The 21,378-nt window shown below is 39.9% G+C and overlaps 1 protein-coding gene across 1 annotated transcript in view; it reads right to left on the bottom strand.

Moving 5' to 3' along the window:
• stk32a (serine/threonine kinase 32A) overlaps positions 1–21,378 on the bottom strand; it is a 63,292-nt gene that overhangs the window by 19,315 nt on the left and 22,599 nt on the right. The window contains exons 6-7 of the mRNA XM_056397251.1: positions 6,369–6,406; positions 604–693 (exon numbers count right to left, since the gene is read on the bottom strand). Of these exons, the coding sequence (XP_056253226.1) occupies positions 604–693; positions 6,369–6,406 (128 nt within the window). The remainder of the gene's footprint in view (positions 1–603; positions 694–6,368; positions 6,407–21,378) is intronic.

The raw sequence follows: 21,378 nt of genomic DNA, 5'->3' as shown, positions 1-21,378 counted from the left end.
AAAACAAACCCACTACCCCATCTTGAGCACACACACACTCATACACACACGAAAACACATGCTGCCTCGCCATTCACATCCCCCTGAAATCCTGTTAGCTCCTATCTGATCTGAATCCACATCGATCTGATCACTGCTGTGCATAAAAGTCACGAGGAGGACGACTGTAGCTGCACTGAAAATGATAAAAACTACTCTCGGTTTTTGTGCTCATGCATCAAAATCCAACAAATAAGCCTCAAGAATTCACGACATATACTTTCGTAAAATTTGGACACAAGAGAGACACAAAAACGGAGGGAATGGGCGGATTATTTGTATCTTAAAATGTTTAATAGTCAGAAACCTTCACAGTGCGCTAAAGTATCTATCTATCTATCTATCTATCTATCTATCTATCTATCTATCTATCTATCTATCTATCTATCATTCAATTACACTATTTGGATTAGCCAACACAAGTGTGCTGTCGAGAGTGTATATATGTTATTTTCCATGCTTCCTGTGATTTTAAAGCTCATAGTTTCAAACTGCTTTCTCGAGCTTCCGTGTGAAGTCCCCGGCGCTGAAGTCTCCTGCATTGATCTAACGTGTTTTTCTTACCCATGTATGGCTTGGTCCCAGCGATGGACGTTGCTTTCAGGTCTTCTTTTACTATGGCCGCAATGTTGAAGTCTGTTAGGTGGACGTGCCCTACGGAACAGAGAGCTTACGTTACCTCAAAGTGACACAGCATGTTTTTTAATACACTTTTAGAGTAACTCAACTGGTGTGAACCCTTTAAATCCTAGGGCGGCATCCAACCGTAAGACTGCAGAGCTCGGTTCATGGCATCGGTACACACTGCGTTTGTGTTTCCTTTGGAATTAAATTAAAACAGCTTACAGATAGCAAGTGCTCCACTTGTATGCTGCTGATATGTAGTGTCAGATATGCAAAAATATACTACACAACCTTCTAAAATAATCCTTTTTTTTTTTTTTTTTAAATGTGCTTTAGTGATCATAATGCTCTTACATTGAAATTATTAAAAGGTATCAATTGTAAATGAACTGAGCCTTCATTGACAGAATGAAAGTTGTATGTTGTGATATTGTGACAGAGGAGGGGGAGCAAACTCAGTGGTTTTCAAAGTCAAACCACTGACCTGTGTCTCACCGTGCTGCAAGATGGCCCACAGTCTTTGCCCTGCACACTGAGCACACACTAATGAGCTGAATCTGTGTGTGTGTGTGCGTGCGTGCGTGCGTGCGTGCGTGCGTGCGTGTGCATGTTTGCCATACTGAGTGAGAGAGCAAGTCAGGGCAGGGGAGTTTTTGCCGCAGAGTGATTGTCCAGATGAGTGGATCTCCCCGGTAACCCCACAAACACATACAGTAAAACCACATACACAAAAAGCTCCATAGCATTACTGTACATAAAAAAAATAATAGCATATTTTATCACATACACAGACAGATAACTGCATGTGAATGTAAAGAAGGCAGGAGCGAAGAGAATTCATTTACACAAGAATACTGGGCCTTTAAAGATAACAAAGCTGTCCACGTAAAAGAAAAAAAACAACAACTTTTCACTCTCCTTCTTTCCTCCTTTTCTGTTTTCTTCTAGCTTTCCAGAAGACAGATTTAGGACAGGAATTTTTCACAGTAGCAGTGGAGAAAAACAGATAACCATTATAATAATATTGGGCTGCTGGGCAGTATCTTGGAGCAAAAAAAAAAAAAAAAAAAAAGTCTTGGATAGACATGCTTTGAAAATTTAACCAAAGAAATCAGATGAAAACAACTCCAAAGATGGCAGCAGTGGTCCTTTTGCTCAGTCTGGTGTAAGGAGGAGTACAGCTTCAGATACTTTTAGACTCATTATTATTAATTGTTAATTAATATTCAATGTTAACTATGTAATTTGGAGTGTAGTTTGCTCAGTGGTAGGGCAGATATGGCACTGAGTCGGCTGATTACAACCGTCAAAAGGTTTGTAAAGCTGGACAAACAATGCATGGAATTGATTCTTAAAGATTATCAAATCTGCACTATGGAAATTTCCATCGCTTTTGGGTAAGAGATTTTCATCTGCTGTCTGTGGAACACTTGCTTTGTACAGTGAATGGTTGTAATAAAGCAGTGGTTCCTGATTGGTGGGGTCTGTCTGTGAGTGAATTAAAGTGGATGCTTGGGAGAAAGCATATTCCTGACAGAGTGCTTTTATTTTAAAGGACCACGTCCTGTAGAGTGACTAGCAGGAGTCTGCTTGTTGCAGAGGAAGCTAATTAGCCTTTGTGATATAATATGTTAAAATTAATGAACGTAACAAACCAGTCTAGCTTGGAAATTACTTCTCCTCCTTTTGTTTCATTTATTGAATTGCATTGAATATGACTGAATTAACTACTGTTGCAATGCTTTTAATGTAATTGTCTTTAAGCCTTAATTACAGTTCATTGTTTCATTTTATCCTCTGGATTTTAAGCTGCCTTTGCGCTTTTTGTGAGATGGCTACTTCACTCTGCTCATGCATGTGCACTAACAGACAATACACATCAAATTTGAATCTTTTAAAATGATACAATGCAGTTCACAACAAGTTCTATTCCCTTGCTCTCAAATCTAAACGTCAGTGAGTGAGATTAACCCCTGTTTGTCTGCATTGGCTGAACAACAGGGCAGCATGTTGTCTGGTGGCTTAGTTATCTAACGTGTTTTACTGGGATTACCTCTCCACAACTGTCGAGGTTTGATCCGTGGGTTATGTCACGCTGCTACATATCTCTTTCCATTTTTCATTTCTATTTGCATACCACCACCTGTAAACACCCTCACCACCGATGACAACGACATAACACATTTTGTACACACACAAATCAGTTTGCCAATCGTGCAGATGCATTTAGACTACTTTGTAAAGTGAATTATCATGCCCCTTGCATTTTTTTTTTTCAGTTTTCAGTCTAAATGTTCACTTAAGCAGAAGTTAAGTCACAAGCTCTGCACACAGCACCAATAGCTACCAATTAATTTAATAGATAAACCTTTTGGTCTCACAGAGATGATTTGGTATTGTTAGTTGACAGTGGCAATATACAGTTAATTCAACACTTATTTTGACGACATAAACTCACTTATTACATAAAAACATTTCAGCCATGTCAGGCTGTTATTCTAGATTATTATATTATTAGAATCATATTCATTTATTATCTTGTGGATCTCTTATCATTGAACTAACCCCAACAAACCCAGACTGAAGTAACAAAACTGGTTCCAGGTTTTACTCATTTATCCAGCCGATGTTGTAATCCTGCTTTACAACACGGGTGCCTGGATGGTTTTATGTTAGTGCTCACAAATAATAGAGAGAGATGATGTGTTAAATACCTTGTCGAGGTTACCTACAGTATGCGCCTTAACGCTGTTGTGGCATTTCATTTAGATATCATACCACAATGAACAAGAGGCACTTAAACGTAAGCATTCCCAATTATGCCAATAAAGTAATCAATTAAATGAATGAACGCATCACTTAGCCGATACTTCTATGGCGACGTGCTTGTCTTTGCATAACGCATACATGGAGCTGATGTCATTTCTGCATCTCAAAGCAGGAGGCCTAAATCGCACCAGTTTTCCCTCAGAAAGTAAAAAGGATCATCAAAATCTAACCAGATGTGTCACGTAAACCTTGAGTTTCTATCATTGTAATAACTATAGTGCTCTCAAGATTGCTTGTTGACACCAACAGACAGACAAAATAATGACACACACAACAAGGCAGGACATAAAACTTAATGCACTGTCAATACCAGATTAGCTTGCAGGTGCCCAGAAAGACCGATTAAAGTGTCTGACTGATTCTTTGTTTGCTCGTTGGGGGGCTCACAGTGGATAACCTGAACAACAGCCCTCTTGGAGCTTCTCTAAGCATCCCGGGGCTACGCCGGCTAACACAGCGACATCGCACGTGCATGAGCAAATTGTTTTTCTCCAAATGAAAAAGCTCCCAGAGGAACACGGGGCAATTCCAGCTCGCAGAATTGACGTGGTGTGCAGAAGCAAACAGCCCGCTGGCTCCCCTCTGATACCTCATGTTCTTTTAGACTTCAGTGGAGAGGTACACTACAGGCCTGCACAGTAAAAAAAACAAAAAAAAAAAAAAAAAACTCAGTGTGGGTAGACTCCATGAGGAGGAGAGAAGTGCTTATTGAGCTTGAAAGGACAAGCACACACACACACACACACACACAGACACACACACACACACAGAAAAAACCACAGGTGAACGTGTGTTGTCCTGTGGAAATAAGGCTGAGACTGACAAAATCCGCCGCTCCCTGTCTCCTCACTCAATCTGTTCTCCTCATCTTTTCTTCTTCCCATATCTCCCTCTCTCTTTGTCTGCCCGATTCTTCTTCCTTTGACGAATCTTTCTTTCCAGAAATGTTTGCTCATCACTTTCCTCTTTTTTTTTGTCTTATTCATGTGGCTCTCGCTGTTTGTCTTACTCTTTCTTGTCTCTCGACCCTCCCCCTCCCTCTCAGTCTGCTTCCAGTTCGTAGTGACAGCAGGGCTGCCATCCCACATATCCCTTCAACTCCCCTGAGCAGCTGCCCGTTGCCCCTCTGAAATCTCAGGACTTTTGTGGGCGTGTGCGTGCGTGCCTGTGTCGTCGTATGTGTGTACAGCATATGGCCAAAAGTATATGGAAAGTTTTGGTGTCAGGCTGTTTTTCATGGTTGGGAACTAAACCTCTTACTTCCAGTTAAGGGAAATCTTAATGCCACAGTATAGTCGATTAATTATTCATTGACTTAAATACACAATGTTCCACTTACAATGCGATTTTATCCGCACATGTGAACATATTAGTACATGTTGTTTATTCTGTATGCCAGTGCCACACAGCTGGAGTGCTGTGCATTTGGTGTACAACTCCAACTTTCTTCCAATACGCAACCCGTTTTTTTTTTTTTTTTTTTTAATCATCTCTTCTCAGTCAGTATTAATATAATCTGTTACACTTGATCACTTGAACCAGCTGTGAGTTCTTGACATGATTCTCATATTCAGTACATAACCCAACAGATCATCATGCACATGAAGCAGATGTTTCATCATACGCACAAACTCTGCCTGTTTTTTCTCTTACTAAAGCTTGTAGCGACGGGAGTCCTGCCTCTAATAAACAAATCAAGCTGGATGTAGAGTTTGCTCATTCCAAGGAAAAGCTTCCATCCTGGCTCATATGGTTGGGGAAAAAAAAAAAAAAAAAAATTGTTTATCTTTTTTTTTTTTTTTTCAACATGGCAATGCTTGTGCATAAAGACAGGTCCATAAAGACCTCACTAGCTCTCCCATGTTGGGTGATGGCCAGGCCTCTCATCCAAATCGCTGTTGCCAGGTTAAAATCTTTTGGAAAGCTTTTTGGAAAGAGCGGAGGCTGTTTCAGCCTGTGGTTTCATCTTATCAGTGTAATGTACCATGCACTGTACCATCATGTCTGTCTGAGGATGTGTGTATGTTTCTCTAGGGGTGGATCATAACATGAGGTACATTAATATTCCTTTTGATTAACATACTGATGAAGGAATTTACAGTCTCTCTTAATGTTGCCTTGATTTACAATCAATCCCCTCCCTCTGACACACACATACACACACACACACACACACTGCTCTCTGTCTCTTTTCTTATTATATATGTGTGTGTGTGTGCGTGCGTGCGTGCGTGCGTGTGTGCGTGCGCGTGTGCGTGCGCGCGCGCGCAAGCCTATTTGTGTGAACCTGACACTAAAACCTATGATGAGACTTAATCAATCATTCAGATTCAGAACAGGATTTTTCCCGTACAGCAAAGAGGAGGCATGATGAATAGCACCCTGTCCTCCACACTCCAATCACATCACTCCTTATTTCATCCCATAGTTCAGATAAAAGAAAAAAAAAAAAAAAACACAATGGAAGTGCCATAGTACTTTAACCAATGCAGACTGACAGTGTGGACGGAAAACGCGAAAGAGCTTGTGCTCTCCCTCTCTATGCTGCGTTTGTTAAATTAAATGAATGTATGAAGTATTTTACGACTCTGTGCTGCAAGGCCTATCCAGGCAACGACTTGCGAAACCTGCCTCTGAGCACTGCGACTCCTTTGATCTGTGCCGAAGTGATCTCAGAGGGTCGAGGTTTGGTTAAAAGCCTTAGTCAGAAGCAGTGAAGTGTTGAATTTGGGACGCTAAGTCAAGTGAGGTCATCGTGTGAGTCAAGTCAAATGTTGTTGACATTATGTTAGAAAATGACAGAGGTGAATAAAATATTAACCTGCAGTTTTTGGATTTTGAATGAATGAATAATGTAATGAGGGAAGGGGTCTTACCATGCTCATCCAGTAGTATGTTGTCAGGTTTGATGTCTCTGGAAGGGAAAACAAACAGTACAGTGGGATTACTGTGGGTTTTGTTTTGGTGCATATGTGTTTATTTTGTAGTGAGTACAATCAGGAACAGAAAATATTTGCATGTAATTTCTTTATATTGTTTGGAGAACAAGCTGAAGTGGGATTTGCAAAAATCTGGATTATTGTAGAATCCAGACAACAGTAGTAAAACAAAATGTGTAAATTAACAATATGAAAAGGCCAGTTTAGTAGAATTAGATTTTTACCTAAAGCTACCTAAAACCTCCCTGATATGTTTAGCTGAAACTTTTGGCAATCCAACTCAGAGAAGCCCAGTATAGTCTTGGTGTGTGTGTCTGTGTGCAGATATAATTGTATGTCCTCGTATAACAGTGACAGTGGATGGCTGGCCTACACTGGCCTTCACTACACTCTCTTCAGATCATCGTAACTCTAAATCACTGCTTTTCTTGATGAAGACTTCCAACTATTTAGTATGATGCGACACCGCGTTGTGAAATGTTTGACTTTGACACTTGAAACATGCCTTTACAACCCAGTTGTAGGAAGTAGGAGATGACGAGTTTTAGTCAACTCAAAATTACTTCACAACAGCAGATTTATCATACGAAAAAAACCAAAGAAAACTGCATCATCAAACAACCTGCGTCATTGTTTGAGTTTAGGAACTTCTTTGAATGTCCTCACAAACATCATGAGTCATGCCTCAAACTTTTCTTCACATTAGACAAGTAAATAACTTTTGATTTATAGTGACCCCATTAGACCAGTCAGAGGAATCACTTAACACAGCACCTAAATCTATCAAATCAGACCAGTGGTGTCAGACTGAAAGGACGCCACTGTCCCTTTAAAAAATAAATAAATAAATAAATAAAATAATCAGCTTAAAAGTAGTAATCTACAAAATCATGGGCTTTGTTTTGTTGTAGTCTTTAATAAGCACATTTGGCTTTGGTGTTTATGCATTGCACTCCCCACAGTTCACCTGTAAATAAAACGGTGTAGGTGGTACTCTGGTATCTTGTTTAGTGCGGATGACGTTCAAGTTTCTGTAGGTGGAACTCTCCTCTTTGTCTGCCCTCTCAGGGAGGTTACATTGCTCATATTAATTACCCAGTTCCTCTTCTTCTTACTCTAAACAAACCACTTTTTCTGCAGATCATCATATGTAAAATAGTATACTACCCGGAGGTGACTAGACAGTAGGCTGACTCACTCTGCGGCGTTGAATCATTTCACTTCAGTGAACGGCAAAAAAAAAACGGGACATATGATACCGCAGATCGAAACTTTAAAATGGCATTGTGTTGCAGGTCCGCTGTGTAGCAGGTGTGTGATGAAAACAAATGAATATCTAATACATTTGCGGGAGAAGAAGGGACAGCAGGTTAAGCTGTGGGAGTAGCTGAGACACCTGAGAAGAGGAACAGGTGTAAGCCGAGGCTCTTCCCACTGCTTTTGCTGGTTTCTTATCTTCCGTTGTGTTTTCTGTTTTCTTCCAATTTTTCAAACAGATGTTTGTTTCTCTACAACTATTTTTTTGTTCCTTTTTCTTTGATGCCTCATAAATCTAAATGACATCCAGATGGAAACAGTTACTGCGCATTGTGCTGGAAGCCGAACCTGTACTCGAAAAGAACAAAAGTCTACTAAAAGATAAATTGGATCTGTTTATAAGACTTCAAAAGTTTAAACTAGAGAAATAGGAAAATAGGAAAGGAAAATATGTTAAATAAGATAAAGTACATATATACCTAATTGGGCACAATGAATACTTTTACACATTCGTGTGTGACCATTTCTATTTTCCTTTGAGCTCATCATGTCTTTTTTGTTGTTATTGTTGTTGTGTTGTGTTAACACACATTTCTCAACAAATGCACCAAATCTCAAAAACTCTTCTCATGAAAGTAATGCATTGTGGATGGTCCATTAACTATTCTGTAGCCATAGAAAGTGAATGTTAGGGAGAGCAGACTGAATTTTAACAACAGGTTTTTTCAGTGGAGCGATGACTGTGCATTCCCAAACTGCTAAACAGTGATATAAAGACACCGCTCACAAAACCAAGGTCGCTGATGTCACCCACTTCAAAGAAGAGTTCATTGCCCGATGACATCCCTCCCGGGCATTTTTTAATTCAAAGCAACATAATTCTCCTCTTTTTTTCCCCCCATTTTCACTGATCTTTATCTGTCCTTGACACTGGGTGCTCTCTCTTTTTCATGCCATAACATTGTCGGCGCCACTTAGGGCCCGCTCAGATGTGGCATTAACAAGCGTGTCTGGTGAACGCAAAATGTGTCCTGGGCCACACTGGCGGAGGACGTCAGCTGAGCAAGCAGTCCCTCACAGTCTAATATGTCCCGCCGGTGTCATAATGAACCGAAAATATTTTTACACTTCTCACAGCATTTCTTATACATCGATTTAAACGATATCAATGTTGACCACCATATATCGAGGTTTTTTTTTTTTTTACTATTTCATATCATATTTCATTGTAGAGCTGTGTGCAGCGCATTGATTCGCTCAGCCCCTCCTTGCCCCGCTCTCTCGCTCTCTCGCTCTCTCGCTTTCTCGCTTTCTCGCTTTCTCTCACAAATAGATTGAAAACAGATTTTAGTCAAACTGGCTTAAAAAAAAAATAAACAGCGCATTGGGTCTTTGCAAACAGAAATGATTTACTTGTTCATTTGCATATAGAGCGGGGAAGTGAGATCCAATCAGAACTGGTCACTCAAGACGCTAGTCGGGTGTGAACTGGCGCACTTAGAGCTGTCCCCTTGTGATCGGATCACCAAAAACGCCAACGTTAATCGTTAATCCCAGGTATGAACAGGACCTTTGTCCATTACCCAAATCATATGTTCTTACATATCTTTTTGCATTTCACTTCATGTGTCCCCATGACTGTCCACTTAAAACAGACACACCCTGTTGGACAGTGTCAGATTCTCCTAAGATGTGAGGGTTTTTTTTTTTTTTCTTTTTATCATCTGTATACTATTTTGTGATGCACTTGTGCGGCTGCAGACTAAAACTAAAAGAGTGGAAGGGTACAGAGTGTTCTCAGCTTCTCTCCGTTCTCTCCTCTCTGGAACGTACCCTCGCTGCTTTGAAAATGCTTTGAACTGGAGAGACGATATTCAATATTCAGCGCCCTGCTCAAATGTCTCGTTCGTGCTTGATGATCAGTGAATTTCCGCACTCCGAAAATTGACATCAACTTTACCGAATGGAGACATTTGAGCACGGTACCTAATGTGTGTACATTAGCTGGGATGGTGAAGTCACACTGGCATTCTTAGGTGGTCTCAACTGTGTGTTTTTTTGTTTTGTTTTGTTTTGTTTTTGATGTGGGTTAATCGAGCCAAGTTTATGTCTTGCATTTTAAATGATCTTTTGTTGGAAAACACCATGCAGATTTTCAGGAAACGATAGTAGCAGCAACAGGACTCCAAGTGAAACGCAGTGTAAATGTATCAGTCTGCAGTAAAACTTTGATTTCTTGGCAGGAAGACATTCATGTGTTTTGCTGAATCACAACAGTATGGCGACTGCAGCAGCACTAACAGTTTACTCATTGTGCCTCCTCAGTGTCTCCTCTAATTAAGTCTACAGCCCTGTAGGAGCCCAGCAACATTTAGCATATCAAAGGCCACACTGCCCTGTGTTCTGTGTGCGTGTGTGTGTGTGTGTGTTTGTGCGGGACAACCTGTAGCACGGGGCTCAGCTCTTGGGTGATTTGGCGGATCGGGTGGCGGAGGCTCAGGTGGGGATGAGAAAGGTCGACCGTGTAAGCCTTAATTAGCTGACATTTGCCTCAAAGGCTGGCACTAAGGGGGAGAGCAGGGCCATGTGTGGCTGCTGAAAAAAGCAGGCTGTAAGTGAGAACGAGGAAGCCGCTTTCAGAGCTAAAGGCCACGTTTCCATTGTGAAACCACAGGACAAGAAGAGGCCGAGACAACTGGCTCAAGAGATAAAGCGAGGCAGCGAGCCCCATTAGGAGGTGCCGTGTGTGTGTGTGTGTGTGTGTGTGTGTGTGTGTGTGTGTGTAAAAACCAAGCTGTCGAGGTAGAGGTGATGATGATGACCATGACTGACTTGTTCTTCTGACAGTGGACATTAAAGAGCAACTTAGCACGCTGTTTTAGCTCTCCCTTCATATTTTCAAACACTGCCCGCCCACAGCTGCACTTGTTTGAAACACTAGTGATCATTAGCAAGACGGATGGATGGATGATGATAGAAGATGACCCAAAGGTAGGGGTTGTTTTGGGTCAGTGAGGTAACATTACTTGTTTTTTTCATTTCTTTTATTTTAAATACCTGTTCTTGCAATAAAAACTTTAGACGGGGACCAGAATCAATATAAGTTCAGACGTAACTGTACACATACAGTAATACTGAGTCAAACCTTTTTTTTGCGGGGATTTTGTGGTACTTTTAAATTGAGATGTGGATGGCATGGTGTTCTTAAGGTGATCTATGAGTTTGAAAGCTGTTGATCAACATAAGCCTAATAAAACAAGCAAAGCAAAACAAAAGTTTGTTTTCTGTATTAGATAGTAATATTGTAAATATGGTTTTTCACCAACATCTTAAATACAGTAAATGAGTATTTTGTTTCAAGATATTAAAAGGTCTAACATAATGAGATTTATTTAAAACAAAACAAAACAAATGAATACTCTCAGACGTCCTCGATGGGCTCGACTCTGTATAGATAGGGTTTTTTTTTTGCACTAAAATAGTCAATATTTTATAAACCTCAGAGACTTATGAAGCCAATTCTAACAGTCACAATCAATACTCACAGTTTCTCAATTGCATTCAATTTAATGATCCATGAATTAAATCATATTTCCCTTCCCTGTAATGATGATGTCTAGGGAAAGAGCTGTGCTAATATTCACAGGATTTTTTTTCTTTTTTTCTTTCTTGACTCAGCATGGAATGAGACTTAAGTATTCACTCTGTTGTTAGAAAACATCAGAAACCTGTTCAGTAACATTCTTCAGAGGTCATCTTAGTGAGGAGTTTGCAGTGTGTAATGGATCTAATGACTCATGTTTTTAGATGATGAAAGAATTGCCATCCATTTCTATGGTAAAAGAGAAAACTTTGAGTCGTCACCTGCTCATCGCAGCTGACAGCTTTTCCTGTGTTTGGATAACAGCTATATGCATCGTCCATTAGTGCTGAGAACCAGATGGGGCTCTCGCAAGCCCCGGTCACAACGGGGCCGCGTGAAGACGAGACTGCTCGGCCAAGTGACACCTCAACCATCTGCAAGCGTTTGCCACTTTGAATGGGATTGCTTTCAGAGGTGACCCAACAGAAAGGCCTGTGAGATGAAACAGTTGCACAGCTCTGGCCTCTGATTCAGATGAAAAGTGGCAAAAAAATAAAAAATAAATGTTTTGAAATACTTGAATCAGTAAGCTCGTGGGAGTGAGTGTGTGACTGTTTGGAGTTGCTGGATTTGGACAAATTGTTTTTGCACCTTCTAAAGCCAGAACCTGCATTATATACTGACAATCACTAAACTATCAGGTGGCAATTTGTAATAATCAGTCATCCTTGGTCACTGCCGTAGTATGTGAAATTGTGGCTCTTTTAGATGCACATTTCCAAGACTGATTTTCGGATTTTTCTGGGTTTTTTTTCCCCCCCCCCTCAGAGGAATAAAAAGCGAAGAAACATTATGATAATCCAAAGCACTTTACATATGATTCACCAGGAGAGAGACAGAGGGACAGGGAGATAAATATAAAGGAGACTTATAAAATAGATCAACTAAGAGAGGGTGAAATGTAAAAGGCGTGAATAAGGAGAAATGGTTGCAGGCCAGACTGAGAGAGAGGACGTGACCTGAGTTATACATTCATTGAGTATGAGAGATAAAGACTCATGGGAATGAACTGGGAGAGAATGAGGCGGGGGGATAGTGACAATTCTAGAGAAAACAGACTGTATTGTGCTATTCTATACGGATAAATCGAGAAAATTAAGTGGGGCCCCAATGAAATGACTCGGGCCAGAAAGAGAAAGAGGGGAGGAGATACAGAGAGCCAAGGGTAAATGACGAGGGATTGGCAGAGAGCACAAAGAGCAAATTGAGCGAGATGGGTAAAAGGGATGAAGTGAGCAACAGAAAAAAGGGAAGAATAGATGGAAAAGGGGAAAAAAAAAAATTGGGGGCTCTTCTGAGTGAGGACAGAGATGAAGGGCCGGGAGAGCTTGGTGCAAGCTGATCCCCCTCGGCTTTTCTCTCGGTTGACTGGCCCTACAAGCTATTAGCAGGATCTAATGGCCTCATTACAGCCAGCTATCAGAGGCAGAGGGGTAACTGAACCCTGTACCTGCTCATACGATACCACACTGATACTGGAGCAGGCCAACACACCTGAGAACAGAGGCTTATAAACACACACACACACACACACACAGCCTCACACTCATCAGATCATTTGAAGAGCTCACAGAAGCTTACATGAGCACACACACACACACACACACACACACACACACACACACACACCCGCACATCTGTAAAGTAAAGGCTCTACTTCCGTCCATTAGATGTGAACTGTGAGGCAGGAAGAGCACCATGTTCTGATGGTAGTGCCAGATAATGAATCCCTTTTTTAAAGATAACAACACTAAGACACAGTTGTTGTCAATACCTAGTTGCATTTAGGGCTTGGTATTGTTTGATTTCTTTTGAGACTAGTGCCAATATGATACCTGAGTTTTGCAGATACCCAAACAATACTTTTTTTCGATACTGTAGCGTATCTGGTAGCTATGAAAAAGTTTCTTCTTTTTTTTTTTTCACCTCATTTTTATTTAACGAAAGAAGACCAAGTTCTCATATGTCTGCACAAGCAACTGCAGAAGAACATTTTACTTAAATTTAGTAACAATATGACGCCAAAAATTTTAAAATGACCAAATCTTACGAGCCATTCATCTCCAGCTTCTGGTACTTGATAGTACGGCGGCAATTAACCATTATTTTCATTATTGATTAACCTGCCATTATTTTCTCAATTATTCATATAATTGTTTAATCTTTTTAAAATGCTAACTAGTGAAAGTCCATGACTGGTTCCCAGAGGGCTGATGTGTTCAAATAACTTGTTTTGTCTGATCTGAGCAGCTGGAGACATTTAATCTTTGGCATTTTTTATGAAAATCAATTATCTAAATAGTTACAGATTAATCAATCGATCAACTATTCGACTACTCAAGTAAAATCATTTGAGCTCTGTTTGATAGTTTTTGTTACTCAGTGCTATAGATACATTTTGGACCCGTAGCTGCATCATGTGTGACAGTTTTCAGTTATCTGGCTTTGGGCAAAAAGAAAAATGGATTGTTCTCAGCCATATAAAATCTTTAATTTAGCAGTTTTCTACCTTTCATTTCAAATTTACAGAAAATCTGTCGCTACTACAGTGTTGCTGATTTTCTGGGCATATATTGCTGGCACTTTAATCAGAGGCTCTTTCATGGCTCTGCTGCTTTAGCAGCCCTATTCTCCACTCCAGAATTTAAGCAGAGAGCTGTTGGAGATCGCGCCTCTCCCTCCTTGTCACAAAGGCGAGTGGAGGAGCTCTGGAAGCCCCAGAAAGCCCAGAGCTCAGCTACATCACACACTCAAAACCAGCAATACACACATGAACACACATGAACACACTAATACACAGTTTGTGCAGAAACACAGTGTCAGAATCCCTCAGTTCTAAGTACCCACGCCTACCAGCCACCAAAGAGCGAGTCAGACAGCCGCTGCCTTTGAACGTGAATTGAAAGCCCAACTACACCCACAGAGGCTAACAGCTCCAACCCAGCAAACTGCTGCTTCTCTCACCCGCTCCTGTTTCTGTTAAAAGACCAGTGTGTAGGACTTAGGGGGGATCTATTGGCAGAGATGGAATATAATGTTGATAATTATCTTTTCATTAGTGTATAATCACCTGAAACAAGAATTGTTGTTCGTTAGCTTAGAATAAGCCATTCACATCTACATATGGAGCCATGTTTCACCGGCATGTTTCATACAGTAGCCCAGAACAGACAAAACACTGGATCTACTCAGGGTCTACAACATTTAACATGTTAACATTACCTGAAGACCACCGTACGTTCTCCTACATGCTTGAAAAGGGAGGGGCCCTTCAAACAAAAGCAACTCTGACAGTTGTGAGATGTACTGTACACGTGTGTGTGTGTGTGTGTGTGTGTGTGTGTGTGTGTGTGTGTGTGTGTGTGTGTGTGTGTGTGTGTGTGTGTGTGTGTGTGTGTGTGTCTGTCGCCGTGTTTACGCACATGGGTAAACATTCCGTGCGTGCGTGTGTATGACAGTAGCAGCTCATCCCTCTCGAGCTGAGAGATGTTCATTCCTTATTTATTGACACATACCGAGTGTGACTTTTTGACGAAGTCGGGCACGACAAGTCCCCGGTCTTAATTTGGAGCTGATTTCCGGGAGATGTAGAGTGCCAAGCAGACACTGAAAGCAGCCAGTCGGCACTAAAAACTCACAGCGTCAGAAACACTCGGGGAGTGTTAACAAAAAATGTCAGCTCTCTCTCTCCACCCTCTCCGCCTGGCTCTTTGACTCGGTACTCTGCCTTCATCTCCGTCTTTCTTTCTCCCAGTCTGCCTCTGTGACTGCTTGAATACGCCACTTTCTGCCAACATCTCTCTCCTCCTTTCTCCTATACAGGCAGCCACGTGAGTTAGATACACAAGCAAGGCAATTAGTGATCTTTTTGGAGCAGACTTGCTGGTAAACATTCTATCATGTTCAGAGCCCAAACCTCCTCCCATCGGCTAATCTGCTGCTGCTGTGGGAGATTTTTCGACAACGATAACGCTCAATTCACCATTTCGTGGTGGAAATCGTAGAGCTGGCACCAGCTGGCACCTTAATCTGCATTTATGAAATATGAGCGTATAATTTCTCCCACCTTCCCTCCCTCCGCTTCCTCGTGGTTCTTTCTTTTTCTACTTCTGCTAGGAAATAAAACATTAACACACTCCATGAATAAAGAATACTTCACTTGAAGACATGACAAACGCTCTCTATTTCGAGGAGCTGATGGAGAGTAAGAGTAACGACTTCGCCTTCCTCCATGCAATCTGCAGTACTCTATAGTATCTTTTCATTTTAAGAACTATCCATGAGAGGACCCACTGAGACTCTTCTTTCACCTTCAATTAACCAGATAGGTGAATTAAGACCATATTCCCTTTTGGCAGCTTGGCTAAAGGCCTCTAGAGGAGAAGAGGATGTAGGAGCAAATAAATTATTTGAAGCAGAGATACCGCTCCCTCAGAGAAAGAGTCAGACGCTAAGACTAAGAAATGAGGATGAGGGAGAGAAGAGTATGGGAAAGAAATAAAAGTACAGTAGGTAGAGAAAATAGCACAAGATGGAAAAAAAAGGGGGGATGAAAACGTAGTGAGATTATGAGGGAAAGGTACTTTATATTTGTGTATGTGTGAGAGAGACAGAGGCAGGGGAGAAGAGATGGGGAAAAGAGATCCGAGCTTGCAAAAGAGAATCCTCCTTGGCTGAAATAGGCTTACTGCTGAGACAGCGGGGTCTCACTACGTTTTTAGTTTATTTCTATAAGAAATGGGAATCTGAATAAATAGACTGCACAGTTTCCACTGAAAGACCAAAACTAATAATGTGTGTTATTCTGTCTCTCAATAGCATCAGAACGTACTCCCACACCCACTCTGTTTGTGGCATTAAAGCCCAATTGTTTCAACTAAAGATGAAAATCTCTAATAAAAAAAATTTTAAAAAGTGTCTTATATTTACCAAATGTAGATTCAGCTGAGCACTGGAGCAAACTTGACTCAAACAGGTTTAAGTAGTTTTAAGTATTTTTTGGGGACTATTTTTCAGCTGTGGATTAACACACATTTGGAGCTCTAGTTAATATCTACAGCAGAAGGATGGTGTATGTGGGAGTCAAAATAATCTATAATGCTAATGTTAATGAAAGAACATGAGCTACACATATAATACTTGTTATTATGGTTTTGGTCTTTTCATGGGGTTTCTTTGACAATAAGTAAATCATATATCACCAACGCTCTTAAAAAAGAATCAACAGTGACTTCTAAGAGTCAAACTGATACCTGTCGACACATTCAAATGACTGCTTCTCCTCTTTGTACAACAGCAACAAACAAACAAAACAGAAACAAATCAAACAACAAATGCAAAATGCATTGCATAGACCAAGATTCTGTACTTTATATAAAGTAATTCCTATAATAGAAGACTTACCAGTAGCAACCACGTACAATATTCTTGAAGAGATATCTTACTGGATTTTGTAAAATGAATGTCCATTTTCATCAGATTTTTAAATATTGAGAATCTGTTAATATTTTTGTTATTACCAATGACTTAGACCAGGGTGATACTACAGTGTGTGCACTGTACATGTTTCACTTTGAGATTCAACCAGAGTTATGATTCACAATAGGAGCTTCGACCTTAACTGTGAGCTGAAGGTATGTTTGCGGGATCACAGTCCATTAATGTCGGTTTGAGAAGAGCCAAACATGCAGTACCTTAACCACTTTAATGGGCAATATATTCCCAAAATAAAACACTGAGGCATATTGACTTGTTCAGAGCGTCTGCTGGCAGACAACATGTAAGGTTTTCCATTACGAGGATTCCAGGAGGCACTGAAATGCACCTGAGGATTCAGCCAGAGATAAGTGGTGTTGATGTCAAAGAGGTTGTGGTGAGGTTAACGTATGCACAACCCTCCACAACCACAAACACACACACACACACACACACACACACACACACACATATGGATTCCCCTGTCACACACTTTATCACATTTATCTTTCCACTTTTTTGGAGAGACTCATCAAGTCTTTGAAGATGTCATCTAATTGAGACACATTCTGTTGTTAGTAATTCAAACTCCCCAAAGAGTTTACGGTTAAAAACACTAACCAACCCTGAATTAGGTTGAATCAGATATGACACCCCTGAGGTTTATCATATTTCTAAACGTGATGTCTCAAAATGCAAATTCACAACAATTCTTTTTTCGCCCCCCACAACAAAATGATTTACACAAGTCTGGAGAAGGACTACTATGACATATGCAAAATCCTAGAATACGATGTATATGAACAACTAAAGTGCAACAGCAAATACATTCTGTAGGAAACATAATACTGATCTTAGACAATTTATTTGTTTCTTGCTAAAATATTCAATCTTGCAGTACAATATCCATTTGTACTGACTACATCATTATTAAACTGTTATGTTTAGGCGTTCACAGCACATGGTTATGGTTAAGGAAAGATCATGGTCTGGTTTCATTTCTCTTTTTTCTTTTCTCTTCTCTACTAATTGCTTACATCTGGAAATATTGCAAAATGTTTAAAAAAATAAATCTGTGAGAGAATGAAAGACCGGCAGTCAGACATTTCCACAAGTTTGTTGAAACAAACTGTGAAATTATCATATCACTTTTAAATTATCTTGGTCTATAACTTTATCTCCAATATCAACATACAATGTACATTTTAAACACTTTCAAAATGCTTTCTTACTTCTTAGATTTAATGAAAATTCACTTCCACTTAATAACCTGAGGGAAATCAATTAACTTCCACCTTGCATCATACTTCATGCTCAGAGGCTCCTGTATATCCCATGATGACGCTGCCCTCTCTTTTATTTTCCATGCAGGCTCTACCAAGATGAGCCAAACTCCTGTTGTTAACCCCTCTCACTCCCCTGAGATCGTTCATATTTGCCATACAGTGGCAAGGTAGGGAAGATCTCATTACTGAAAATAATTAGCAATACTTGACACAGATGTCTGTTGATGTCACAGCCGTTGGGCTATTACGGATCCCAGTATAGTTAGAGGCAGAGACAGAACTCCTGTTAAGATCTTCACCCTGACCTCAAACAGGCCAAACCTTATGTCCAACCAAGATAATAAAATAACTTCTATTCATATTACTGAATCAAAATTTCTGTTCAGTCTGTGTAGAACCCAGGTGGGATCCACAGACTTTTGGTCAATGGTTTAAAATCATTCATAAAGCGTTCCCACAAGGATAAATATAAAGTTCCCCACTATTTACTGTATTTTCCAACTACTGCTATGTTCGTTTATATGCTGATGATACCATCTTGTATACCATTGTCTCCACTACAAACTAGCCCTTCTTCAGATTGCAGTCTGCTTGTGATGACTCTCAGACCTCTTCTACTCAGTGGAAATGTAATCAATTCAGTTCAGCATTGAAATACTTTGAAATATTTTTTTTTTTTGTTTTTTTTTTTTTTTTTTTTTTCCATTGTCCTATGAAACTCATGTGAAACACCTTGCTCAAAAACTAAAATTCAAATTGGTTTCTTATCGGAACACAGTTAGTTTATCCTTTCAAAAAAAACTAAATCCATTATTCCATCCATTATTCACAATACTATCATCACTGGACTATGGAAATATCCTATATTCTCATTCTGCTGCCTCTTCCCTTACACAACTAGGCACAATTTACTGCAATACCATCCAGTTTATTAGTTGAGGCAGCTATCTCACTCACCATTGGAAGCTTTGTATCTTTTTTTTATTTATTTATTTCTTTGTAGGCCATCTATAAGTTTCAAAGATAATTAACACCCTGCGTTGAGATTAGTGATGACACCAGATCACAGAATAGTAGTAATTAGTTTTAAATTTCTCATACCAACTCCACTGGTTTCCAGTACAATGCACCTTACTGCAATGTAAGAAGTTAGACAGTCATTCCTCTTAGGGACTTTAAAGTTCAACAAAATTTTTTGACTGTTGTAATTAGTGCGTCTGTGTGTGTGACGACTGGTTTGCGTGACTGATTTGTCGTGTTGTGAACTTGTACAGCATGCAATTTGTTCTCAGGTCTCTCTTTCAAAGTAGATGTTTATCTCACTGAGACTTCCTGAATAAGTAAAGCATACATTAACTAATGTGGATATCTTCCCGTCATCCTGAACCAAACGACTGCCAAACATATTCTGTCGTAGTCTTGATCAAACTTGTAAATAACATAATTATCCTATCGTCATGTTGCATGCGATTAATGTCATTATCATCATTACTCCCCTCATTATCATCAAAATCCTGAAAGACCAACGGAAGGAGAATGTGTACATCCTGCACATACACACATGTACACAGACATATCCACACACACAGACACACATACACGAACACACACACATTCTCAGGGCATTAAGTGCACTCACTCGCTGCACCAAAGTCAGCACGTCCACATCTGAGGAAGGAAATTATAAATTCAATTTCCATAGAGATGAGCTGAGAGTTACTTTCAGCTCCTCTTTCTATTTGAAGCTAATGAATGCAGATTGAAAAGATGTTGATTCCGTCTAAACAAACGCCCCCAACACCTGCACATCAAGTGGCAGGTCTGTCCTCTCCAGCACTAAAATAGAAAACATAATTGAAATATTCATATGCCTCTATGGAGTGAGTGAATACGGAAATTAATAATCTATCCCATTTATTTCTCTCCCTCTCTCCTCTGTGGAGGTCTGAGAGCGTGGACAAGAGCAAGTAGTCTACTTTAAGTTAAATGGTGTAATTTGTTATCAGGGGGTGTTGATAAATTAGTGTTCTCCATTGCAGTGACGTCTCCTGTCTCAGTCACCAGAGTGGAGGAGGAGACCTGAGCTGTAGATGGAATTTGGACAGTGCCTCAGAGACTGAAGCAAAGCGCTACTCATGCGCTACTCAGGTCGTCCATGCTAAAAAATGTATGCACTCACAGTACTGTAAGAGTCATTAAAGGCAAAGGCATATACATTATGTTGTGCTTTGGTGGAGTTTCTTTGTCTGAGGTCCGCCTACAAAATGATGCTAATAAATTGCATCAGCAAAAAAAATTTAGTAAGAAATGTAATTCCCTCTGATTGTATTTTTTTATCAACATGAGCAAATGTTTAAAATATTGCTCATCAGGGTATTTCATTGTTATTTCTATATAATTGGTAAATATATCATGCTTAATGTTTTTATGGTTATGTTCAGGAAACCCAAAGCGCTTGTTTTGGCTATATCTTAAAAAAGACAGCTATAAATAAGTGAGTAAGGAAGTGTTGACTTTTTCAAATTTTTAGCCAAAACCACAATCATTGCTCAACCTTACCAACTGGTTTAGTTGGCTCACAACTACTGTAACTTTTCATTTTAAAATCCACCTTCAAGAGCTCACATCGTAAATTCTAATGTGCATTCCCACAGCCCTAATTCCAGTCATTGTGAAAAATAGTGTGGATATTCCTCTTCACAAGACTATTGTGAAAAATATAGAAATGGTTGACTTTCTTTGACAGTAGCTCAACATAGCAACATAAACTTCCAAATGTGAAGACGGGAATTTATCACTGAACGAAAACAGTATTTGTGTTAGAGAAAAGAAACTTAAGAGTATGTGTATGGACATTTTGAGTTTGCACTAACAGGAGAACAGGGGGAACTTGGGAATAAAAGTCTCTGATATGAGCTTGTTTCAAATAAAGGCCTAGTTTTCCTCTACCAATGAGATAAATGAACCCACAATTTGAGAAGCTATGTTAACATCATGGGGGACATTAGACTCAAATCCTGGTCTCTGGAGTTAAAATCCTGTGCTGATGAACTCAGTTTGACTTGTGTGCAATTTAACAATGACACACTTGCTGGGCTGAAAAAACAAAACAAAAACAGCCCCGAATATGTTGCCTCCAAAATGCATTTGGCAAAGCAACTAAGAATATATTTACCGAGACAGGGTAGCTCTAGTTGTTTATCTTATCTCCATCGTCTCATTATGAATGACGTAGATTGTTATGTGTTATGAGTGAGGAAGTCAGTTTTTAACTTTTCTTTCACCC

The sequence above is a fragment of the Seriola aureovittata genome, chromosome 15 (genome assembly GCF_021018895.1).
Source record: "Seriola aureovittata isolate HTS-2021-v1 ecotype China chromosome 15, ASM2101889v1, whole genome shotgun sequence".
Taxonomy (NCBI): domain Eukaryota; kingdom Metazoa; phylum Chordata; class Actinopteri; order Carangiformes; family Carangidae; genus Seriola; species Seriola aureovittata.
This window is presented reverse-complemented; position numbering and strand designations above follow the sequence as displayed.